The sequence below is a fragment of the Pteronotus mesoamericanus genome, unplaced genomic scaffold (genome assembly GCF_021234165.1).
Source record: "Pteronotus mesoamericanus isolate MK-2021 breed Mesoamerican mustached bat unplaced genomic scaffold, CSHL_Meso_final contig_25, whole genome shotgun sequence".
Taxonomy (NCBI): domain Eukaryota; kingdom Metazoa; phylum Chordata; class Mammalia; order Chiroptera; family Mormoopidae; genus Pteronotus; species Pteronotus mesoamericanus.
In genome coordinates, this window is record NW_026555105.1 from 39,657,620 (window position 1) to 39,681,635 (window position 24,016).

Sequence of the window (24,016 nt, forward strand, 5' to 3'; positions counted from 1 at the left end):
GGCAGGTGAAGAGAAAAAAAGATAAGAAAATGCAGACCACCTTCTAAAAGAGGCAGCTGCCAGCGGGCCTTCAACATCAGGTTTAGGAATTTCAACCCAATATTGACAAAATGAGCAACTGTATGTTCCAGACAATAGCTTATTTTGATTAAAAACATATCTAGAAAGAAAAGCCTAGTAGTTATCTACAGAATTAGTGTTAAGAAGAAATTATTATGGAACTGTTACGGTGATTCAAGAATGAGCAGATAATCTTTTGTTGGTTAAAAAAAGAGAGAGAGAGAGAGAAAGAGAAAAGAAAAGGTAAATAACAAAATGTTGCAGAATGGTAGACAAGAGATTATAATCAGCTGCATATGACAGTGGAATAAAATGAAATCACAAAAGGATATTAACTTAAGGGACCATGAGAACAATGGTAATAAAGGAAAGAAGGAAAAAAAGGATAATGAACAAAGGAACTTGAAAAAGTTTCTGATATTTGAATTTTCATCTGTGGGCTAAATATCCAGAGAGAATGTCCTACATGTAGGCAACCAAAATCCAGGATTGTGAGACAAGATAAATCCAGGAATGAAGATGTAAATTTAAAATCCTCCAGTATAGAGTGTATTAAGAAAATCTAGATTCAGTGAACCAAGTAAAAGTATGAATAATAAACAAGCAAACAAATGAGAAGTAGGGACTATGATGTATAATTAAAAGAAAATAATTATAAGCCAAAAAACAGAAGGCAGCCAAGATTATATTAAAAAGTATTATGCAGCCTTAAAGAAGGATGATATTGACCTAATGTGATAACAGAAATATACCCAGATATTTCCTTAGTTGAAAAGCAGAATGCAGGCTCTTCTGCTTCCAACTGAAAAATTAAATGTCTGCCAACTATAGATCTAGATCCTAGATACAAAATTTGGGTTTTAATTTGGGACTGACAGAAAGTAAAATCCAAATAATCTATATCCCCTCTCTCAAAAGCAAGTAGAAACCTGGGCAATGAAATGGGGCTATCTCAAGGTCAAATCTAATATTACCACAGCCAGTGGCAAAAGAACTAAGGCTCTAGGATTATAGTCATACTCCCTGGTTCCTGGAAGAAGCAAATGCAAAGCCTGTTTTGGTGAAACTCCATCACTTCAGATATTCAAGTTTCTTAGTTTAAGATCAGCTATCTTAAACTAAGATTATCAAATACCAAAGGAAATAAATCACCATGCATAAGAGTCTCAAAAAAAAAAAAAAAATAACAGACTTAAACCTTTCTCTCAAGGGTTTCAGATAATTAGATAAAGAATTTAGAATTATAATAGATGAATAATTTAAATAAATAAAAGACAAGAATCACAAAAATGAAAAAGCAACAATAGATTATTAGAAATTACAGATATACTTGATGGTTTGGTTTTTCCTTTCGATGTTGCTGGTTATATTTTTCTTGCCTGTTTGTTAAGGAGGGAGAGGGGTAACGAGGAAAAGAAGGGAAAGGGTCAAATCAAGGAACATGTATAAAGAACCCATGGACAAAGCCAAAGTGGGGGAGGATTGGGAGTGAGAGGTGGGGGTGGGTGAGACAGGGGAAAGCGGTGGTGGGAAAATGGAGACATGTATTTGAACAATAAAAAATAAATTAATAAAAAGAAATTGCAGATATACTTGAATAGAATCAACCTGAACTTTCAAAAGCAAAAGGCATAATTGTTGAACTAAAAAACTCAGTGGAAGTATTAAACGGCAGACTACATAAGTAAGGAGAGAATTATTAAACTGAATGAAAGACAGATCTAATGAATTACCTAGAATATGCCCAAAGGGCCAAGGAGAATGGAAAATATGAAAGGTGCTTAAGAGTCATGGAAGACAGAATAAGAGAGTCTAAAGATATTTCTACCTAGAGTCCCAGAAGAAAAGAACAGAGAGAAAAAAAAGAGGAGATATTTAAAGAAATGATTACCAAGAATTCCAAAAACAATGGAAGACAGTATCCACAAATATTGCCATAGAGCATATATCAAAAAGGACAAATGTATAAAGCAAAAGAAACTGCAGCTAAATATATTGTAGTAAAACTGAAGGACAAGGACAAAGAACAAGAAACATCAAATAGGATGAATGGAAGACTTCTCGACAAGGGAAGACTAGCAAAAGATAGTATAAAAATAGTTTGTATTAGAATGGGGTGGGAAAGGATGAAGTAGGGAACTGTACTACTTAAGATACTATAGTACTGTGCAGAGAAATAAAGTAACAAGAATCAAGGTAAGGAACACCAAAATAAAGCCTCACACATCTGGGAAATAGCATAGATGAGAAAGAGAGGCGGCATTTGAAAAATAATAATTTGATAAATGGGATCTATAAATGGGACCTGGGACAAGTAACATATTATAAATTTATGGATTCTGTTATTTTCACACTATACAATTATGCCTCCAATCAGCAAGAAGAATATCTACTCCTCAAACCTTTTAAAACTGTTCTGGAGGAAGTAAAATCAAAGGTGGACCAGGTACAGGACATCATTACTGGGAACCCTACAGTCATCAAGATGGCCATCAGCTTCAACAGAGGTGCCCATGGACAGGACACACTGCGCCAGCTCCTGGCCCCAGTGCTGAAAGAGATCATTGATGACAAGTCCCTGGTCATTAACACAAACCTTGTAGAGGTGTACAAGGCTTGGGTGAACCAACTAGAAACACAGACTGGAGAAGCCAGCAATCTGCCCTACGATGTGACTGCAGAACAAGCACTAACATACCCAGAAGTGAAAAGTAAATTGGAGGCATCCAATGAGAGCCTGTGAAGGGTCACCGACAAAGTCCTGAACTCCATCATCTCCTCCCTTGACCTGCTGCCTTATGGATTGAGGTATATAGCCAAAGTACTGAAGAATTCGATCCATGAGAAATTTTCCAATGCAACAGAAGATGAGCTATTAAAGATTGTTGGGAACCTCTTGTACTATCGGTACATGAACCCAGCTATCGTAGCTCCAGACAGCTTTGATATCATTGACATGACAGCTGGCAGTCAGATAAATTCTGACAAGAGGAGAAATGGGAACGGTGGCCAAGGTCCTTCAGCATGCAGCCTCCAACAAGCTGTTTGAAGGAGAGAATGAGCATCTTGCTTCTACAAACAATTATTTATCAGACACATATCAGAAGTTCAGGAAATATTTCAAAGAAGCGTGTGATGTCCCCAAGCCAGAAGAAAAGTTTAATATGGATAAATACACAGATGTGGTGACAGTCAGCAAACCAGTGATTTATATTTCAATTGAAGAAATCATCAGCATACATTCACTCCTGTTGGAACACCAGGATGCAATTGCACCTGACAAAAATGACTTACTGAATGAACTGTTGGAATTGCTGGGAGAAGTACCTAATGTGGAATCTTTCCTAGGGGAAGGAGCAGTTGACCCCCATGACCCCAACAAGGCAAACACACTAAATCAGTTCTCAAAGACTGAGATTTCCCTTGTCTCGACAAGCAAGTATGACCTAGGAGATGGTGAAGGTATAGATGGCCAAAGCCTCATGATAAAGACTAAAAAACTGATAATCGATGTGATCCGGAACCAACCAGGAAGCACATTGACAGAAATCTTAGAGGCACCAGCAACTACACAACAGGAAATGGATCATGCCACAGACATGGTGAGCCATGCAATTAAAGATTCCAAGACTCCAGAAGAAATGAAGGATAGCCAGTCTATGGTTGAAGATTCACAGCTGCTCCTTGAGCAGAAGAGGAGGAAAATCCAGAGGAATCTTCAGACATTGGAACAGATGGGACACATGTCATCCAAAAATAAATACCAAGACATTCTCAATGAGATTGCCAAGGATATTCAAAATAAAAGAATCTATTGTAAGCTTCAGAAAGGCGAGTTGGCCAAACTGCAGCAGACCTTGAAAGCACTTAACAAGAAGGCCGCATTCTATGAAGAGCAAGTTAATTACTATTTTATGTAGAGAGTAAGGTAGGGATCCAGTTTTTTCTCCCATTCTATGGATCCCTACCTCACTCCCTACATAAAAGTCAATTCCAGATGGAGGAAAGACTTCTATGTGTAGAGAAAAACTAAAACACTTGCAAATATAAGGTAGTATTTTTATCCCTGTGGATTGGTATATTAAAATTTTCATAAAACCAAAACATAAAAATGTTTGACAACCAAGAATAGAAAAATTAAGAACTTCTGTTCATCAAAAGACACCATAAAGAAAATATAAACATAAGCTGCACCTTGGAAGAATACATCTGCCAGAAACAATCAAAATAGAATCAGTAGTCAGACTATATAAAGTAGTACAAATTAAAGAGAAAAAGATATATCAGTAGGGAAATGATAAGGACATCATTAGGCATATCACAAATGAACACACATGATCAATGAACATATGGAAAGATTTTAAACTTTATTAGTAATTTGAAAAATACAAAAATAAGGTCTGATTTTCACCTAGTTAAGTCATAAAAATGTTTAAATCTGGCAAAGCAAGTGCTGACAAGAATGTGGATGAATGGCAACTCTTTTCAAGTTGTTGGTAGAAATAATACATGGTGCAACCACTTTGGAAAATAAACATTCTGTTGTAAGAAGACTACTCTTCTAATCTATGACTCATGAATTCTATTCCTAAATAGCTACCACAGAGAAAACTTTAAACTTGTAGATATTAAAACACACACAAGAATGTAAATAGCTGCATCTTTCATTTAAAAAGATTAAAATGATCTAAATGTTCATCAACAAGAGAATGGAAATAAATTGTGGTATATTCACAGTAAAATATCATACTGTAGAGAAGAGTTAATGAACTGTAGCTACATGTTACAATGTGGATGATTCTTAGAAATATATAAATGAGTGAATAAAGCAATAACACCATTTTTATAATGTTTAAAAATAAGAAAAACTAAAGGATATACACTGTTTAGCTATAGAGCAAAGCAAGGGCATGATAAGCACAAAGCCAAGAAAATGCTGCCCTCTGAGAGGACAAGGAAAGAATTTATGTGCCAAAGCAGTGACACTGGAAATGTTCTAGTTTTTAGGCTGGGGGGTTGGTTTGTGGGTGTGTATGTGATTACTTAAATATACATACAGAATATACACACAACAACCTGTTATATGTCTTTTTTAAAAATAAAGACAGAAGAAATTTTACACTGGTTATATTTCAGGCAAACTCTCTTTCTATTTTGTACACTTCTATGATGTTGGAGTCTTCTAAGAACATATACCACATTTTAAAAAAATGAATAAACAGGAGTTATCTGCATAAATGAATTACAGGCTACTTTAAAATTTTCTTCTTTATACTTTATAGTTGTTTTAAAAATGTTACTTAAACATTTTTTTAAAAAAAAGAAACCATAACAAATCTTTACAAAAACTGACTTATCTTGCAACTCATGTCAGGTGGAGGCTACTATCTAAAATAATGTCAGGAACAAGGGATCTAAATGTATGTTTGAAAGGCAAAAATATTTGATTAAAAAATACAGAGTGCCAAATACACATCAGATAGTGGATTCCATTTCATGTTAATTTTTCTGTTTTTGTGATGTTACTATAATTTTACATAGAAAGCAAGCAAGACTTTAAAATACTTCAAGGTTGCATGGGCTTATGACCCATCTAAATGGATTTTTTCAAAATAAAACTATTACTGCCATTAATAAATTTCTTATTATGACAGTAATTTATATATTTATTTTTAATGACAAATTAATTTGCTTTGAAAATATCTTACTGTTACTCCTTCATATTCTTTCTTCACATTTCCTTTATTCTCTTGAATAGGCTTAGGCTCTGAAGAACTCAAATTCTGTGTGTTTTCTATCTTTTGACCTAGATAGAGATTTGGTGAAAAAAAAAAATCAACAGAAAGAACATGTCAGATAATAAAACTGAAAACATAGTCTTATAAATTGGTAATTTTTAAATTTTGATATTCTAACATACATAAAACAGGAGTTACAGGTCTGGCAAACTCGTAGTTTATGGGTCAGGTTCGCACTATAAACCTTTGGTCCAAAGTGAACTTTTAAAAGAAAGGATTGAATGTCACTCCTTTCTTAGCACATTATGTTAGCACAAGGGAAGGCAAGAAACCTCTCCTGGAGGTTGTGAGGAAAAGATCTCAGAGAAAAGCTGCCTGAGTTAGCCAGGTGAGCTAACAGGAAGAAGAAATCAGTAAGGTGGCTCAGAATCTCTTGAGATTAAAATTGATGAGAAAAAGAATATCCAGAATCAGCTATTAAAAAGGTAATATCATCACAAAGCCTGCACACATTATAAAGATCATAAGAGGATTTTGTGAATAATCTAGGACCAATAAATTTGAAAAAATACATGAATTGAACAAATCCCTAGAAAAACAAACTTATCAAAATCAAAACAAGAAAGGAAAATCTAGATAGTCTTACAATGATTTTAAAATTTGAGTGGTATTTTAAAACCTTCCCACAGAAAACTCCAGGCAAATGGTGGGTTCTACCCAAATATGTAAGGGGGGAAAAAATCACAACAATCTTACACAAAAAAAATCTTTCAGAGAACAGAAAATCTTCAGATAGTATATTTCTCAAATTATTTTTTATTGCACTTTCTTATTTCAAGAATATTCTAAGAGGCAATACTTCCTTACTCATTTGATGAGGTTAGCATGACTGTGACATTAAGAATTGTGAGAAAACTTGTAAATAAATAAGGTTGACTTATTTTTTAATATAACTCATAAAAATAAACTAAATGATAAGTATGTTCATTAACACTAGATACAATTTACACATGCTCTTTCATTGTATGTGTACAATGGTCCAACCATTTGCCTCTTTGTTTTCCATACCATTTTGTTGCTGAAAGTTGTTGGAGAAACTGTGTAAATTAATGCTATTAAGACCTATTATTTTCAATGTCAATGGAGTTTACAAGCTGCTAATAAAATTTTTCACAATCTGGGTAGCTTTCCATTCTGTCAACTATTGTGGCCCTCTTCATGGCCCTTTCCCACATCTACCTAATCTTGCCTAGCCTTTTACCTAACTTGCTGCTCTCCTTGACCTTGTGGTGTAACATTCTCTGTATCATGCCTACTCCGGCCACCCTGGACATCTTTCTAGTTCCCAAACATGCCACACTGGAAAAACACTGGACGTATGTATATGCAGTTTAGATAACTATATTAAAATAAATAGTGAAAATATTTTATTGCCAGAAATCACATTCTTACATTCCGAACCTAAGAAGTAAATTCCTTTGAAATAAATAGTTAGAATAAATGTAGAAAGCAATAAGACATACAGCCTCTTCCCAGCCAGAGTCTTCCACTCTGCACTAATAACTGAAGAAGCTCCTCCATACCCTGAGCTGACTCTGAACACAGCGGCTCAGTGACATCAGCTGTGCTGCTGCTCCGAATGATCTGCTGCTGCTGCTCTGCCACCAGGTGGCCAGATTCAATTGCAGGTGCATTTTCTGACTGCTGACATTCTTCCACTTCTGTGGGCATTAACACAAAATATGTAGAGAGTATTTCAAAATTCTAAAAAATAATTTCACCACCTAAAACAACTGATTCTAAAAGTGTAGTTTTAGATAGTTTTTTCCCCACAAAAATTGTGCAGTAAGATAATCCGTACCTACATTGGGAAGTTTCCTACAATTGTTAACACCAATATTCTACTCCAAGAATACATTTTCCTTTTATGTTCTACAAAGTATTTTGTTTTGTAATCTAAATGAAAGGGAGTGTGGGGGGATAGAAAAAGCCACCGAAATGGTTATTATAAAAGTTATTTGGAATTCAGGGACAGGCATGCACAGGAAAGGGAGATCCAGAAGACACATGGAATGGGTTATTTACATTTGAAGGGTGTAGAAATCAGTGCACATGCACATACGCACATAAACTAAAGGAAGATAAAAGGAAACATGGGGATTTCAACTCTATTGTTCCTTTTAATGAATAAATGCACAACTTTTCAAAAAAAATACGATAATTTTTTAATGGCTTATACCACCAAATGTAATGTTGAATTAATCAATGAAGTACAAAAATGATCCACAGGTCTTTTTAGAGAATCAATACACATATGACAAAAAAAAAAGAAAACCACAGATGAGTACTAACTACTAGATAATCTCATCTAACATTATTACAAACTATATTGCCTTAGAGAATGAGTCTCCTTCCAGCTCATTTCTAAACTCTATGGTTCATTTTAATCTCCAAAGACAACCCAAAGCACTGGAAGATCACACTACCCTCTCTCTCTAGAACTACAGTTTTGGTGTGGCATCATCTTTTGCCTAGGTTATTATAGTAATCTCCTAACTGGTCACAGTCCCCTTTTTCTTGCCACCTTCATATGGTCCTCTATGTGGTCCTAAAGAAATTCCTTTAAAACAAAGATGTACTCATACCACTCCTCTGCTGCCAATGCCCTCCATCACTATCTAGTCAGGACCATGCCCCTCACAGTGGATTCAGGGCTCTTCTTGATCTCACCCCACACAGTAGATCCCGCACAAGGAGCTCTTACTTAGTTTCTAGCAACACTAGTCTACTTGGCACCTTCTGCTCTCTCCTTCCTACTGCTTACGTCTCCTTGTTAACTTGGCACTCCTGTTTCCTTCTTCTTCCCTCCCATACTGCCTGGGCACACCCCCTACAGGACTCGCCATGTGTTCCTGCATGTGAACCTCATTAATACAGTCCAGACCAGACTCCACACTCATTTATGTAGATATGAAATTTACATCCATATAACTTTAACATGATATTTGCTGAAAGTTTAATTAGTAAAGTTTTATTCTAAGAAGCAACTGATCAAAATTCAGCCTGTATCATCTTAGCTGGTAGTGTCACCCAATTCCTTACCTGAAATAAGACTCACTGTCAACATGCCACCCTCTGTATAATCTTTTAATCTGAGCCACAAACCAAAGTTCTGGTTCATCTAACCAATAAGTTTTATGTAGGAAAATTCTAAATATGAGAGAAAGGATTTCAACAAAAGATTGCTTCCTTATTTATACTTTCCAAATAAAAATCCCATTTAAAGTACACTGATACATGTTACAAGATCCTTTACTTATAATGCAGAGTACTGGGCCACAGTCTAAATGCAGGAAGCTGAACTGAGGGTATACAGAAAACCAAGGTACAAGAGCAGACAAACTCAGTAAAGCCTCATCTTTTCAGGATGCCTTTATTCTTTTCTTGAATAGCCAAGAGCTGTTCATTTTCCCACAGAGAAACACAAGACCTACATACCCACACATCCCCAAGCATAGACTTTTCAAAGGTCTACTTCCAGGCTCTTCAGCATTAGGCAACAGAAGCCAGACAGTACCACGGGACCAGCCCCTTCCAGCTCTCTTCTTGCACTGTTTTTTCTAATTAGGCAAGACTTTGAAACCTTCTGGGAAGTGTTTCAGTTCTTAATGAACCTACTTGTTAATCTAATATCAGTAGAGGGAGCCCAAGAGCTTTGCAGTGCTCTAAAAAATAACTGATGCCAGTTTTTATGGGTAAAGAGAAAAGTGGATTTTATTCATTTAAATTTGATGCCAATAGTTTCTGGGCTATAAGCAGACAAGTAAGAGCTGGGCCAACACTAGCAGCGTCTTTTTAAAGATAAAGAATATTGCCATCTGGTGGGATGAGATACAGCCACTATGATACAGTCACAGCACTATGACTTCCAAATTGAAGTGTCCCTACTGGTCCATGACACAACAGACGGACAAAGAGCCTGCCATCACCAGCTGGTCTGCCTTCCCAACAGGCCAGTCTGATGCAACTTTAAGACTTTATTTTTGTAAAACTGTTGGTAGGTTCTTCTCAGGTGGAGAAAGTCCAAGCCTGTGGAAATCACCAGAAGTGGTGAGAGTGGGAGCATCCATGATGAAGATGGGAAGGAAGGGGAGAAAAATAATGTCAAAAGTGCTGTGAGGGTTCTTATGCTACTGGTACCCTAAGCTATTCCTGTAGTTGACTGTTAAATGATACAAAGAACTGTGCAAAAAAGAATTTTAAATTCTACCTATCCCACAATTTAAACCCAATTTCATGACTTAGAAGTATACATCTTTTTGTCTTTTATCACACTTTGTACTAAGTATATATTCAATATATGTTTTGTATAAATGAATTAATGAACACCAAAAACATTTCCTTGATGTAGTTCCTTAAAACAAAACAAAAGAAAATAAAAAACAGTTCTTGAGCTCCCTCTGCTGGTCTTTATTTGTTAAGAAAGAGCAAACTAACATTAAAGCTGCTCCCACTGTACAGTATCAGTTGTAGTATTCTTTCATGATATATTTAAAACCATTTTAACACTGATATGTAAATATCAAGATAAAGAATTATCTGATATTCAAAATAGAAAAAAAATCTAAGTTATATAACAATTACATTATAAATCCTGGGAGTTCTAATGCATTGTCTGTTTAGAATATCACACAATATCAATTTGAATCACTTCAAAGAGCTCAATCCTATCTCAGATTTGCATCATTCACATTCTCACAAACATAGCTAACCCAATAACCCAAATTTTTAACGCACTAATTTTTTAGCTTCTTGATAAGTTATACAATACCATTACTAAACCATTGCTTTCTAAAGCTCCATTCAAAACATGAGAAAACTGATCAAATAAGGATGACTTAATTTCATTTTTCCCATTGAGAGAAGAATCAGCATGATTAAATTAAGTAGGTAAGCTCTTTAGAACCTTCTATAAATTCCAGATATCTGACTACTTTTCAAAGCAATTTCACTCACTCTTTATCCTTAATATATGCAGTGAGACTCATTCTTCAATAACCAAAATTCTGGATTCCATTTACCTCTCATACAAGGTTGCATAAGCAATATTAATAATTTCCCATCTTTTAAAACATTGTGCATGATACCAACCTACCCCTGTAAAAACACAAGAGATGTAAAGCAACTCAGCATCTTGATGTTTACCACAGAGTCCAAAGGTGAAATCAGTCTGGACCTTAACAAGCACTTCCTGATAATCGAGAAGTGCTACCTGGAAGCCAGAGAACCTGATGCAGAAGCACTTAAGTGAGGCTTTCAGTTAGGTCCCCTTAAGTCTCTTAAAATGAGGAAAGATTGCAGATTTTCTAATTACTATTACAATGTTCCTAAAAGAAAAATAATACCTACCACGTGTGTAACCTATGAGCACTATAGATCAGTGATTTTCAACTAGTATGCTGAGGCAGGCACACTGGTGTACCTCAAAAAATTTTAAAACATGTAATACCTGACTATATAGTCAGGGGCACTGAACTCTTTTCCCTTAGATTGTCAAATAAAAAAATGACAACAGCAAATACAACAATAGCTGTCCAGTGTGAATGAATCAAAATTACACCTATTTTTTGTCAGATTGGCAAAAATTATATTTTTTGGTGTGCCACAGAATTTTAGTGAATAGTTTATATGTGTCATGAGGTGAAAAAGGTTGAAAGTCACTGTTATAGACTGATAAATCTCTCAATACAAAAGCAGTTAAAATTGCAAAACAGCTGGAAAGAACTGTTACCAAAAAAGGAGAAAAAGGGAAATCACTGAAACTGCCAGTTCTACTTCCTGCAAGTTTGTTTATGTAGCTATTCATGTTAATGGACTACAGGTGGTTGTGACTTTCCCAAAATTCTGCTGTGGCCAAATAGTCACAAAGGGATCAGAATGAGAAATAATAGTGGCTGAAGGTAAGGAAATTGTGTTTATATTATTAACACAATTTGGTGGGTCAAATAGTTATACAGATTAGAAATAAAAACAAGAAATGTTAATTTAAACAAAAAAATTAGCAGTCATTTTTATAGTAAAAAACTGGTGTCCATAAAGTCAACATTAAATGGGTCTGCATATTATGTTTAGGTGAATGTATATTATCTAGATATTTAGCAACAGGTTAGCAAGATATGTCAATACACTAGGATTTAAATTGGAGCACAAGTTTAAGACTCTACTGTGCCATCCAGTGGAGAATGTACAATCTAATACTGAGGACTGATAAACATTGCTCTTGGCCCAGTCTCTTGATAGAACAGCCACAAAAGCCAATGGCATCACTTTAATAGTAAAGAACAAATGGTATCAGACTAAGGAGGAGCTCACTACTGTAGCCAGATAAAAGGGAAAGAACAAATAGATAACTGTTCTCAAAGGCATTTTACTGCAGTCTCTTTATCCTTTGTGTCAAAAAACCAAAGATGAGAATGCCAAAGACAGGAAAACAGACACAGCATAGCCTGCTTCATTTCACCCTAAATCAGAGCCTCCCAATCTCAGCACTATTGATATCTTGGGTCCAGTATTTCTTTGTGGTGGGGGCTGTCCTGTGCATTTTCAGGTTGTTTAGCAAATCCCTGGCTTCCACCAACTGGATGTCAGTGGCACTGCTCCAGTTCTGACAATCAAAAATGTCTCTAGACATTGTCCGATGTTCTCTGGGGAGCACAATCATCCCCAATTGACAACCAGTGCTCTAAATCATATTCAACTTCTGTTGAAACAGTGTATGTATACATGGGAATCAAGAACCTGAGTAAACTAAAATATAATGCTGAATGAGAAAAAAGTCTTCAAAATGAGATTACTAAAATAGTTTATTTATCATCTCTAGACAGTATTTTTTTTGAAAACCAAATTATCAAGGAGTTAATGCACATCAGTAATTTGACTGTACCCATCCTCTCATGTGCCACTCTTAATGTTTTTCACTAGAGAAAGAGACTGTTTTTAAGAATCATAGTCCTTATTCTCAATACATCTATCTCCTGCTCTTATATTATGTAAATTAATTAATATGATATTTTACATGCTCATTAGGGGAATTCAGCTTTAATATTGCTTTGCTAAGCCACAGTGTGACATTATTTAGTGGTACAGAAAGCCATAATGAGGCTATCTCCAATATTAAACACAAATAATACCATCCTTCTGAAAATAAAAAAGAATATGAAAATATTTCCCTCTTTAGAGGATTCGGTTCATCTTAGGATCACTTAAAAACAAGTAGACTTAGACCTAATTATTCACTGTAGTGCAAAGTAAATCCTTTTTTTGGAGTATGTATATATGCCCCAAATCACTTTTGGTGCAACAATGTCTTAATAAACCATTAAGACATTATATTGTGTATAAATCACATGTAGCTAAACTGAATTTTAATTGGCTGAAGCCCAGGAATAATTTTTCTTTGTTTGAAAAATTAGCACTATTTAGCAGGGATTTTTTTTTTTTTACTCAAATCTCAATCAGTATGTATCTGCATAAACTGATCATTACTTTACATGTGATTATCATTTATTAACTCAAAGGAAGACTTGCCAGCATAATTTTTCCAGTTTATTCATTTTAGAGGGGGCACAGGAAGCATTCTGATTGAAATGCTCAAATCTTTTGTAAAATGTTATGAAAATCCCCTTCAAGGCACTGGATAGAAGGTACACTGAGGCAGGCATTACTGTTTCCCTCTATTATACTGTGGGCTACAAAGAAAAAAAATCCTTTTATGCTTCTTAACTGGGAATGCAAAGACCAGTGGTGCTACAGAAATTTTTCTTGACTTTTAATTGCTACTAAACGTCTACCTACATAAAAACAATTATTAATATTCACTGAAAAAAACCACAAAGTACAATGCCCAGGCACACATGCGTTACATGATGATATTGACAAAGAAAGCAAGACCCAGAGGCAAGTGGGAGAAGTCCAGGAACACTAACAGACATTTGACAAAGGATTACAGTACCTGGCAGCCTGTGAGAGCAAGAGGAGTAAGAGAGACCAGGTAAGAGAGTGCTCACGCTGTGAAGGAGGAGCGGGATGCTTTTAGTGGCAGGCAAAGCCTCAGAAAGTTGGAAACAGTTGCTGATAGACTGGCTTCTCTTAGCTTCCAGGAAAGATAAAGTAATAGTTATGTCAGAAGAACATCAGTATCTTTCACTTTTTTATTGTTATTGTTTTTCTGGGTTCTCTTTAAATACATCGTGGGGTAAAAGTAAGTTTACAGTTGAGAGGATATGAAACAGAGTTTATTCTTGTATTACTATTAATGATTGTATGATTTTGCATACCAACAACTAACTGTAACCTTTTGCCCCACCCTGTATTTAAAGGAGGTCATTTTAAACTTTAAAGGCAGTCAGTACAAAGCACATACAGCCAACTTCCAAGTCACTCTGATGACATGGGAAAATGGACAATTCACAATCTTATTTTATTTTTTAGAGAGATAGAGGAAGGGGGAAGGAAAAGGAGGGGGAGAGGGGAGAGAGGGAGAGAGAGAGAGAGAGAGAGAGAGAGAAACATCTATTTGTTGTTCCACTTATTTATGCATATGCATTCATTGGTTGATTCTTGCATGTGCCCTGACCTGCGATCAAACCTGCAACCTTGGCATATTGGGATGACACTCTAACCAAGTAAGCTACCTGGCCAGGGCCCAGTCAATTTTATTTTAGAGTGCTTTATATGTTTAGTCTTTCCTTGTTTTCTGCTGTGTCTCAGATTCACATTTGAGTTGTTTATTTGGGCAAACATTATAATCAGTTTTTTTCCCCTTGCTAAAGGACACAAACAAAAAGACCACAGTGAGGGAGAGAAAATCTAGGCTAAGATGAAAAGTGTTCTACAAATAATACATAATTCAAACATTGGTTTACTGAAAGCTGACTGTATTCAAAAGCAAATCATTTAGTAAATTAAATATCCTAAAAGCTTAAACACACATAAAAGTGAAGCTGAAAATTAAAAGATTTGATAAATGAAAAGATAAAATCTCCATGAAACCCATCCTTTTTTACATCACATTTCATGTTTCTAAAATCCATAATTTCCTATTACAAACTTTATGGTGTTATTAAGTTTTCAATATACTGCTATTCAAATGACCATTTGAGAAAACAGACACAGAAAGAGAATATGCCTTATAAATATGAAAATACCATCGGTAAAATCAGTTTATCCTTAAAACAAAAATATAAAGTTTTACCTGCTGTTTTGTTATCTTTATTTGATTTTAACCTTGATGAAATAGAACTACAAATGCTAGTGACATCTTTGCAAAAAGTGCAACAAACGTTTCAGTTTCCTGTGTTTCCCTCCATCCCTTGGCTATCAGAATTTCCAGTTCTAAGGGACTATCTGCAATGCAATTACAGTATAATTTACGAATGTGTAAAATAATATTTAAGTGAAAACAACTTCCATGTAAACACCAAACTAACTTAAAATTTCCTGTAAGATTTGTTCATCTCTCAATGTCAGACACAGATTTGAGTGTTGTTTTAAAAAGTGTTCCTTTTGTAAATCAAATGATTGTGCATTCTTCCAAAACTGATCACTACATATTTCAGAAATAATAAAATATAGAATAATTATTTTGTGTGAAAATTGACATGTTTAGTCACCATTTTACACAGCTAAAATTTTAGTATCGTTCACACTAAGGAACAAAGTTTTACTTTATAGTTCTTTAACATTCTCCTTGCTAGTCCTTTTAACTTGCAAACTAAGTGTATACTCTGTTAAACTGCCATTTCCCTACTCAGCAATTCCTCATTTTATATTTCCCTCTTGACACCATCACTAACATTTTCTCAAACTAAGAATAGTCTGTGGGGGAAATCATCATATAATAATCTTCAATTATTCTCTTCCTGAGGCTGGAAAAAAAATCCCTTTTCAAAGGGCTCTTCCATATTAATATCTTAATGTTAAAAGTAGCAAAAACTGCCCTGACTGGAGTGGCTCAGTGGACTGAGAGCCGGCCTGCGAACCAAAGGGTCACTGGTTCGATTCCCACTCACGGCACATGCCTGGGTTGTGGGCTAGGTCCCCAGCAGGGGGCACTCAAGAGGCAACCACGCATCGATGTTTCTCTCCCTCTCTTTCTCCCTCCCTCCCCCTCTCTCTAAAAATAAATAAATAACATCTTTTAAAAAAAAGTAGCAGCAAAAACTAATTTCACAAGCAGCAGCTTGTTCCCTCATTAAAAGATGGCTTCTATACAAGTTAAAATCTACCATGAAAATAATCTGGGCCTTTTTAAAAGACAAAAAGGTGAATTATTATACAACATATAAACAACAGAACTGAGTAAAACAACTAATATTTAGTCTATACAGATTAATTTTATAAAATAGCATCCTATAATAAAATTTTCAAAAACCACTGCTTTCATAGGCAACAAAAAAGATTTACAATTTAAAAATTTTTAAAAGTATAACATAAAATAGGAAATTCACATATATGTATCCATACATATGTATATGTAAAATACGTAAGATTATAGCTATATCCAACTCAATAGCTCTCATCCTCATTATCTTTTACAGGTTATGGTTTCAAGTGTTTTTAATTTAATTAAACTCACAAAGGCTAGCTTTATGGTTTTTAGGTGACATCCTCTGCAAATACTTTATATGCTTTTGTAAAAGTTCTTATTTTTGCACTACTGTGATACTTCAGACACCTGAAGATACTAATAAACAAATCCTCAATGGCATAAATGTGCTGAGAATTTTCTAAAACATGCTGTGGCCTATACCATATTATTGGTCTAATATACCTATTGAAAAACTAAGATGCAATCTCTTCTATGGCTGTGTTTTGGCCAAGTGGTGGCATATGAAACATACAATGTCCAATAATCTGTTCCTCATAAAAATGTGAGAATAAAGTTTTTAAAAATGTTCTAAGTTTGAATGGTCACTTTTACTATCAGAGTGATGCAAGGGTTGTAACTAGTAACAGGAAGTCTGAGCAGCTCAGGTATGATGCCACTTTTGTCATAAACTTTTACTCTGATCCCTTTCTTTTAAAGATCCAGTGATAGAAGAAAGGAGTTTTTAGCAGGTGTGACGAGAAAAGAAATCAGTGAATAAGCCTCCCTACAAGTTTTCTGTTACCAGGAATAGGGGCTTTTTTCAGGGGAGAGGATGCAGCAGAAAGGAATTAAATAAGTGATGAATGTAAAGTGGGTGACAAATACCAACAAATGCTTCAGTAAAAAGCATTAGACAGTGTTAAGGTATATTTTCATAAAACTCCAAAAGGATTCTAAGCCATCTATATTTATTTATTAAGCACTGTAAAGTATGTTGAGTGTAAAAAAATCTTTTATTCATTACTAGAGAATATTGTAACTTTCTGCAGTCAATATGCTGATTAACAATTATAACTGTATGTATTATTGATGTGAAAAACCGCAGGAAACTCAGATAAATTTGTTTTAAACTTAAGTTACAGCCTCAAAGTCAGGGGGAGGGGCGCTACTTGTTATTAAATACTGGTTATAAGCTTACTTTTTGAAGATTTCTCTTTTTATTTTAAGAGTAAAATGTAGCAAAGAAGCCTAATTACCTGGGGTTCTTGGTCAGGTTTTTGTTAATTCTTACTGGCTGATAAGGACATCTACAGGCATATAAAACTCAATTTGCAAAAGATACAAAAAAATTTAAGTGTCTCCACCCAGTCCTGAGAACTATTATTCTCCTTGTTGCTGGAACAAGTTGCCACACTCTCTCAAGATTCATATTTTTCAATTATAATAATGCAACTAGTTGTGTGATTACTAAGACTCGTTTCCTCAAGATTCAAATAAAACATCTATTTTCTCTCTTGCACACATACCTCCACCAATATTAACATCTCCCTCAATATTAAAGCCTTTCCACAATGAGGTATTTCAAAATAAAGTAACCAAACAGAATGTTAAAAAAATAGAGAAATCTCATCTAATGAAACATCTAGCTTTAACTTCTCAGTAGAATTTTAAAACTTTTACATTTTATTCCTATAAATCCATTTTATCTTTTACTTCTTTAATCCTCACCCAAAGACAGGTTTATTGATTTTTAGGGAGAGAAGAAGGGGGAGAGAGAAAGAAACACTGATGAGCTGCCTCTTGTATGCGCCCCTGATCAGGAATCAAACCCACAATCTAAGTATTGTGCTCTGACCAGACGGTGAATCCACAACATTTTGGTGCATGGGACAACGCTCCAACCAACTGTACCACTGGCCAGGGCCCTATAAATCCATGTTTGTTAAATACCAACTATACCTTTGGGGAAGATTTAAATAAATGTTTACCAGTTGCTTTTTGGCGAATGGTGTTTCTTGCTTTCTCAACTCCTGATGCCCCAGATGTGGTGGCACTCCTAAATCGCATAGGCTCAGTCACATCTGGGTGGCTCCTCCAGCTGAGAGAAAAGGATCTCCCCACAGTGGTTCCTTTTTGAGAATCTAGAATGCAGCCTGATAAAGGATAAGACAAGAAAAAAATTTTAAAGGCTAAATTCATTATTATTCATTTTATAGCCTATGTTGCTCAGCAAATTTCATTCCTACAATTATGTAAAATCAGCAGTTTCTCTTATTGCAAATTAGGTGCCACTTCCCTGTATTATAATTTAGGAAGTTATTCATGTACAAGTAATCTAAACATTCCTATTGACAAAGTATTTTTCAAGCATCTCCAACAGTCTCATGAAAATTACCATATCTTTATAGTACTCACTCCAATATACAAAAAACACATCAGCAAACCTTTCTCAATATAAGAACAATGTCAAATGAAGTTATATCACTACCCTCAAAACTTTCATAAACCAGAAAATTAAAGATCTGATTTTAGACTAGCATTCCATCATGGAGGAGCCAGCCTTTCCACAAATACCCAGAAGAAATTTATGCCTGTAATCTCTAATTAGAGACAACCAAGTCAATAAGGAAAAAGACAATGTACAAATAATACAAAACTATTTTAGCAAAGCTCCAAAACAATAAAATATTACAGCTCTTCAATTCTGATTCTCTTCTTTCCTTTGATATTGCTCTGGTCATATATTTCAAATGTGTGGTCAAGAATCCAAAAGGAATACAGGAAAAGAGAGAATGAGACACTAAGATTTCTGCACAGGTATAATGTGGCTGTTTGCTGCCACCTGTGGCTTGCTTTCACGCTTGGGTTCCTCTCAGAGTGTATTTTATGTCCACAAGTCCAGTGCTTAGAAGGCAAATATTTCTATAATGAATATTTAAACCTGTTTTTAGAATAGAGCAATATAATAAATTATTCAGAAATATGTTCCATGCTCATTAATTAAATAAAATTTGTTCTGTAACATTCTAAAAATAGTGTTTCTAAAGCTGTTTACCTTCCTAAGACAAGTCTATCTTTTCCCATGACCCTGTTCACACTGTGGGAGGAAAAAAATATTGCAGGGGTTGAGGGTGAGGGTAGGTTACAAGAATTTCAGGAGGTAGGGGATGTGCTTAGTTTGAGAAAATTCTGAGAAAATCCTGACCTCCTGTCTTGGGAACTCCCCTCATCCTGAAAGTTACCCCTAGTCAGGGAGACTCTTCTTTGAGCTGAGAACCAAAGTTTTAGTCAAGTTGATCCTCTTAGGTCTGGATTTACATAGAGGCCCTCAGAGGTGTTAGAGAGCATAAGACAGAGGCCAAGTGCCCAGGCTCTTGGCTCCCTGACCCTACTTCAATCCCAAATCTCAAGTTTAATGCAGTTTTTAGGAAGGGCTCTGCATAGTTTCAAATGGGGAGGAAAAGGGATCTGCTGCTAAAATACATTAGATCATTAGACAGTCTAAATCTAAACTAAACTTCAGCTGTCTCACTTGAATATCATGTGCTTAGACTACTTTGTTTTGGCTTCTTACTAACTTGCTTTTATTAACTGTTTTTACTACTACTTCCCTTTGTCTTCCGTGTTCTTCCACAGTCTCTTCATAAATATATCATCCTCATTAAGGGAACAGAATACTATAAGACACAACCTGATGTCCCCATTAAAGACACTGCCTATATGGCTGGCTCAGTTTATTATGAAATTTCATGATACTCCTTTCCTGATGTCTTAGACATCTGGGGTTACCCTGTTAAGAATGGAAATACCTTTGCCTCGTTGTTTCTTTTCCTTTTGTTCACTTAATTTGTCCAGAGGTAGGTTTGTCATCTCAACTCCGTAAACAGTTCTTGCGAGCACTGCTGTCAAGGAATCCATAATGTTGGCCCACTCATTTATGAGTTCCTCCCACTCCGTGAGGGAGGACAGCACTCCAAGAAAGTCGTCCCAGAGCTCTCGAGAAATGTACACACAGAGGTTTGCTCGGACCCAAGCCACAATGAGTGTCTAAAACCAACCAACCATGTGAGAGAATTGATTATCTTCATTTGGAAAAAGTAGAATTTTCAACAAAATATTTTAAATTACTTATTAACAAAATGAATTTTACAGTAACAAGTGTTTTTGGATTTTATTTTCCTTTAATTTCTCAAAATCCATTTGATCAATTGTAATCAGGATTTGAGTTACTGTGAAATTAGTTATCATTATGAACAAAGCTACCAGTTGCAAATTACAAACAAAACTACTAATTCAAAATTTGTCCTTGCATAATTTGGGAGAAGACAAAGCTCTTTGTGCAAAAACTATTCTGTTTCCTGACACAGCTCTTTCTATCATTCTCTAGTGGCCACTTCAAACCTCTTCTTCTATATGTAAATCTCCAACCCCACCAACTTCTCCCTGATTTTTAGCAGACGAACTCAATGCAGACTTAGGAGAAAACAGAATCCATTCAATAAGATGCCTTCAACCTCTGCCCTCCAGTCTCACGTGTCTGCCCAGCTTCCCCTTCCTCCACCTGCAGGCTCCTGCTTTTTACACACGTCCCCACTCTGCTCTGGACTTCTTCCTCAGCCCCACCTCTCCTTTATCTCTAATATAGCCTACCTACTCAGCTCCTCTCATCAGCATAAACTACTCCAAATTCTTCCTCATCTTACCAAAAAAAAAAAAGTTCCCTTGAGCAAAGATTACAAAGAGTCCCCCTTCTAGCTACAGCCCCATTTCTCCCCTTTCAAAGCCAAATTTCTTGAAAGAATGTTCCACACTCATTCTTTCTGTACTTGCTCATCTCCCAGTCAACCTCTGGTTTTCTCCCTCCTAGGCCTTTAGCCTGGGTTTTGATCTCCATTCTCATAGTTCTGGCTATACATCTGTGTACTGTTGACTTTTGAATTTTCATGTTCAGCCCAGACCTCTTTGCTGGTTTCCTGACCTATCTGCTTACTAGATAGCTCTATTTGCATGTTCAGCAGACATCTGTAATGTAGCATAATAGTAAAAAGAAGAATCCAATTTCTTCCGCTGAGATTCCTCCAATTCTTTGACCTGGTCTCTCCTGCTCCTCCAGCAGCCTTCAGTTTCCATAGTTCTCTGCATTTCCACCATTAGAGCACTCACTGCCCTTTTCCATAGGAATCTATTCATTTCTCTGTGACCCTCCTCTAGTTTTATGGTCTTCAGCACAACACATGGTCACATGGACAACACTACAAGACTACTATGCATATATTATGCATATTTCCTTACCTTGAAATTGCCCAGTTCCTACCTTTGCCCAAATATTCCATATCCTTTAAAATTCAAATCAAAATTATTTCTGCCCAATCCAGACTCCCACTGTCATTGGGAGTTAAGCCGTTCATGGAATAGTGATAAATTTGCTTTTTAATTAAAAGAGAAATTTTTCTTTAATATACACATAGGAAAATTTTGAGAAATAGAAAACAGTCTATAATTAGGCAGGACTATTCTGACCATCTGAAAATCATATTTAAAGTGACCCTTATGCAATGTACCTGCTTCCTATGTTTCAATTCATGTTTACTACACTTATTAAAAGGTGTAAAAATGATAAAGTTGAGCTAAATTAATTAAATATATCAAAAACAAGGTTTTAAACTCATACTTCAAATTTGATTCTAAGAGGGATAAATTTTTTAAAATTTAAGAATAATGAGACTTCTGGCCAAGATGGAGGTGTAGGTAGACAGACTTCTCCCCTTTGCACAACCATAAGAAGGATCACAACTAACCTTAAAATACAAAACAACCAGAACTGCCAGAAAATTGAAGTGTATAGAAGACCAGCAACTAAGGATTTAAAGAAGAATTACTCATCCAGACACGGAAGGGGGCAGAGATGATGAGCTGCAGTGGAGAGGATGTGGTGTGGTGGCGGCGAGGCAGTGGTGTTAGTGGCAGGTAGAATAGGTATTTTCACATTCATGTGTAGTGGACAGAAACCAGGAGGGACACCTGGGGAGTGAGCGGGCTCAGCCCCAGGCCAGACAGTGTAGCCCAGGGTTCCAGTGCTGAGAAAATGAAGCCTCGTAACTTCTGGCTGTAAAAACCAGTGTTAGTTCTGGCTGTGGAAGAAACAGCTGGTCTCTCAAAAATGTCCATTTAAAGGGCCCCGAGGGTCCTAGAACATACACAAACCTACCTGGGAACTACCACCAGGGCAACAGCTACAGGGGTGCCAGTCACATACAGGAAGTGGGTGAGGTGACTCGAAATGGGGCAAGGGCTGTGCAAGCAGCACTGTTCCCTCTCTGACCCTGACACACAAAGTGGTGAGGTGGGTTGACACACCATGGCAAATATCTAAGGCTCTGCCCCTTAAAACATAACATATGTGCCAAGACTGGGAGTCAAAGAAGCTCAACCTAATACACAGAAACACAGGGTGGGCCAGACCAAGGAGACAAAGAAATATTGCTGAAGTGAAAGAACAGAGCAAAACTCCAGAAAAAGAACTGAGCAAAATGGAGATAGCCAACCTATTAGATGCAGAGTTCAAAACACTGGTGATAAGGAGGCTCAGAGAACTCACTGAGTATGGTAAACACAGAAGGGAAGAAATGAAGGCTACGCTAAGTGAAATAAAGAAAAATCCACAGGGAACCAACAGTGAAGGTAAGGAAGCCAGAGTTCAAATCAACAATTTGGCACATAAGGAAGAAATAAACAGTCAACCAGAACAGAATGAAGAAACAAGAATTCAAAAAAGTGGGGATACTCTAAGAAGACTCTGGAACATCTCCAAAAGTGCCAATATCTGAATCATAGGGATGCCAGAAAAAGAGGAAGAGCAAGAAGTGGAAAATTTATTTGAAAAAATAATGAAAGAAAACCTCCGTAATTTGGTAAAGGAAACAGGCATACAAGTTCAGGAAGCAAAGACAGTCCCAAACAGTTGGGCCCAAAGAGGAACACACTTAGACACATCATAATTAAAATGCCAAAGGTTAAAGATAAATAGAGAATCTTAAAAGCAGCAAGAGAAAATAAGAAAGTTACCTACAAAGGAGTTTCCATAAGACTATCAGCTGATTTCTCAAAAGAAACCTTATTTGCAAGTAGGGGCTGGAAAGAAGTATTCAAAGTCATGAAAGCCAAGGACCTACATCCAAGATTATTCTATCGGCGAAGCTATCATTTAGAATGGAAGTACAGATAAAGTGCTTCCCAGACAAGGTAAAGCTAAAGGAGTTCATCATCACCAAGCCCATATTGTATGAAATGTTAAAGGGACTTATTTAAGAAAAAGAAGATGATCAACACTATGAAGAGTTAAATGACAAACTCACAACTATCAAAAACTGAATCTAAAAAACAAAAACAAACTAAGCAAACAACTTAAAATAGGAACAGAATCATAGATATGGAGATCATATGGAGGGTTATTAGCAGGGAAGGGAAGGGGAAGTATACGGCAAAAGGTACAGAGATTAAGAAGCATAATTGGTAGGTACAAAATAGAAAGAGGGATGTTAAGAATGTTAGGAAATGGAAAAGCCAAAGAACCTATATGCATGACCTATGGACATGAACTAAGGGGGTGGATTGCTGGAGGGAAGGGAGCTACCAGGAAGAGCAGAACAAAGGAGGAAAAAATTGGGACTACTGTAATAGAATAATCAATAAAATATACTTAAATAAATAAATAATTTAAGAACAATGAAAAAAGCTAAAATAATTTTTATCATTTATCAATACTTTATTATATATTTTGATTATGACTAAAATGTTAGCTTCTATTTATTCACTTTTACCTTCCTATTTTCAAAATGAGTTTAAGGCC

The 24,016-nt window shown here is 35.9% G+C and overlaps 1 protein-coding gene across 4 annotated transcripts in view; it reads right to left on the bottom strand.

The window, feature by feature from the left end:
- RALGAPA2 (Ral GTPase activating protein catalytic subunit alpha 2) overlaps positions 1-24,016 on the bottom strand; it is a 393,192-nt gene that overhangs the window by 214,830 nt on the left and 154,346 nt on the right. For all 4 annotated transcript variants that reach the window (XR_008529157.1, XR_008529156.1, XM_054574136.1 and 1 more), the window contains exons 15-19: positions 19,977-20,214; positions 18,156-18,320; positions 13,810-13,950; positions 7,382-7,519; positions 5,769-5,866 (exon numbers count right to left, since the gene is read on the bottom strand). Coding sequence is in view for 2 of the 4 variants with exons in the window: in XM_054574136.1 (XP_054430111.1) it covers positions 5,769-5,866; positions 7,382-7,519; positions 13,810-13,950; positions 18,156-18,320; positions 19,977-20,214 (780 nt within the window). In the remaining 2 variants the exon portion in view is untranslated. The remainder of the gene's footprint in view (positions 1-5,768; positions 5,867-7,381; positions 7,520-13,809; positions 13,951-18,155; positions 18,321-19,976; positions 20,215-24,016) is intronic.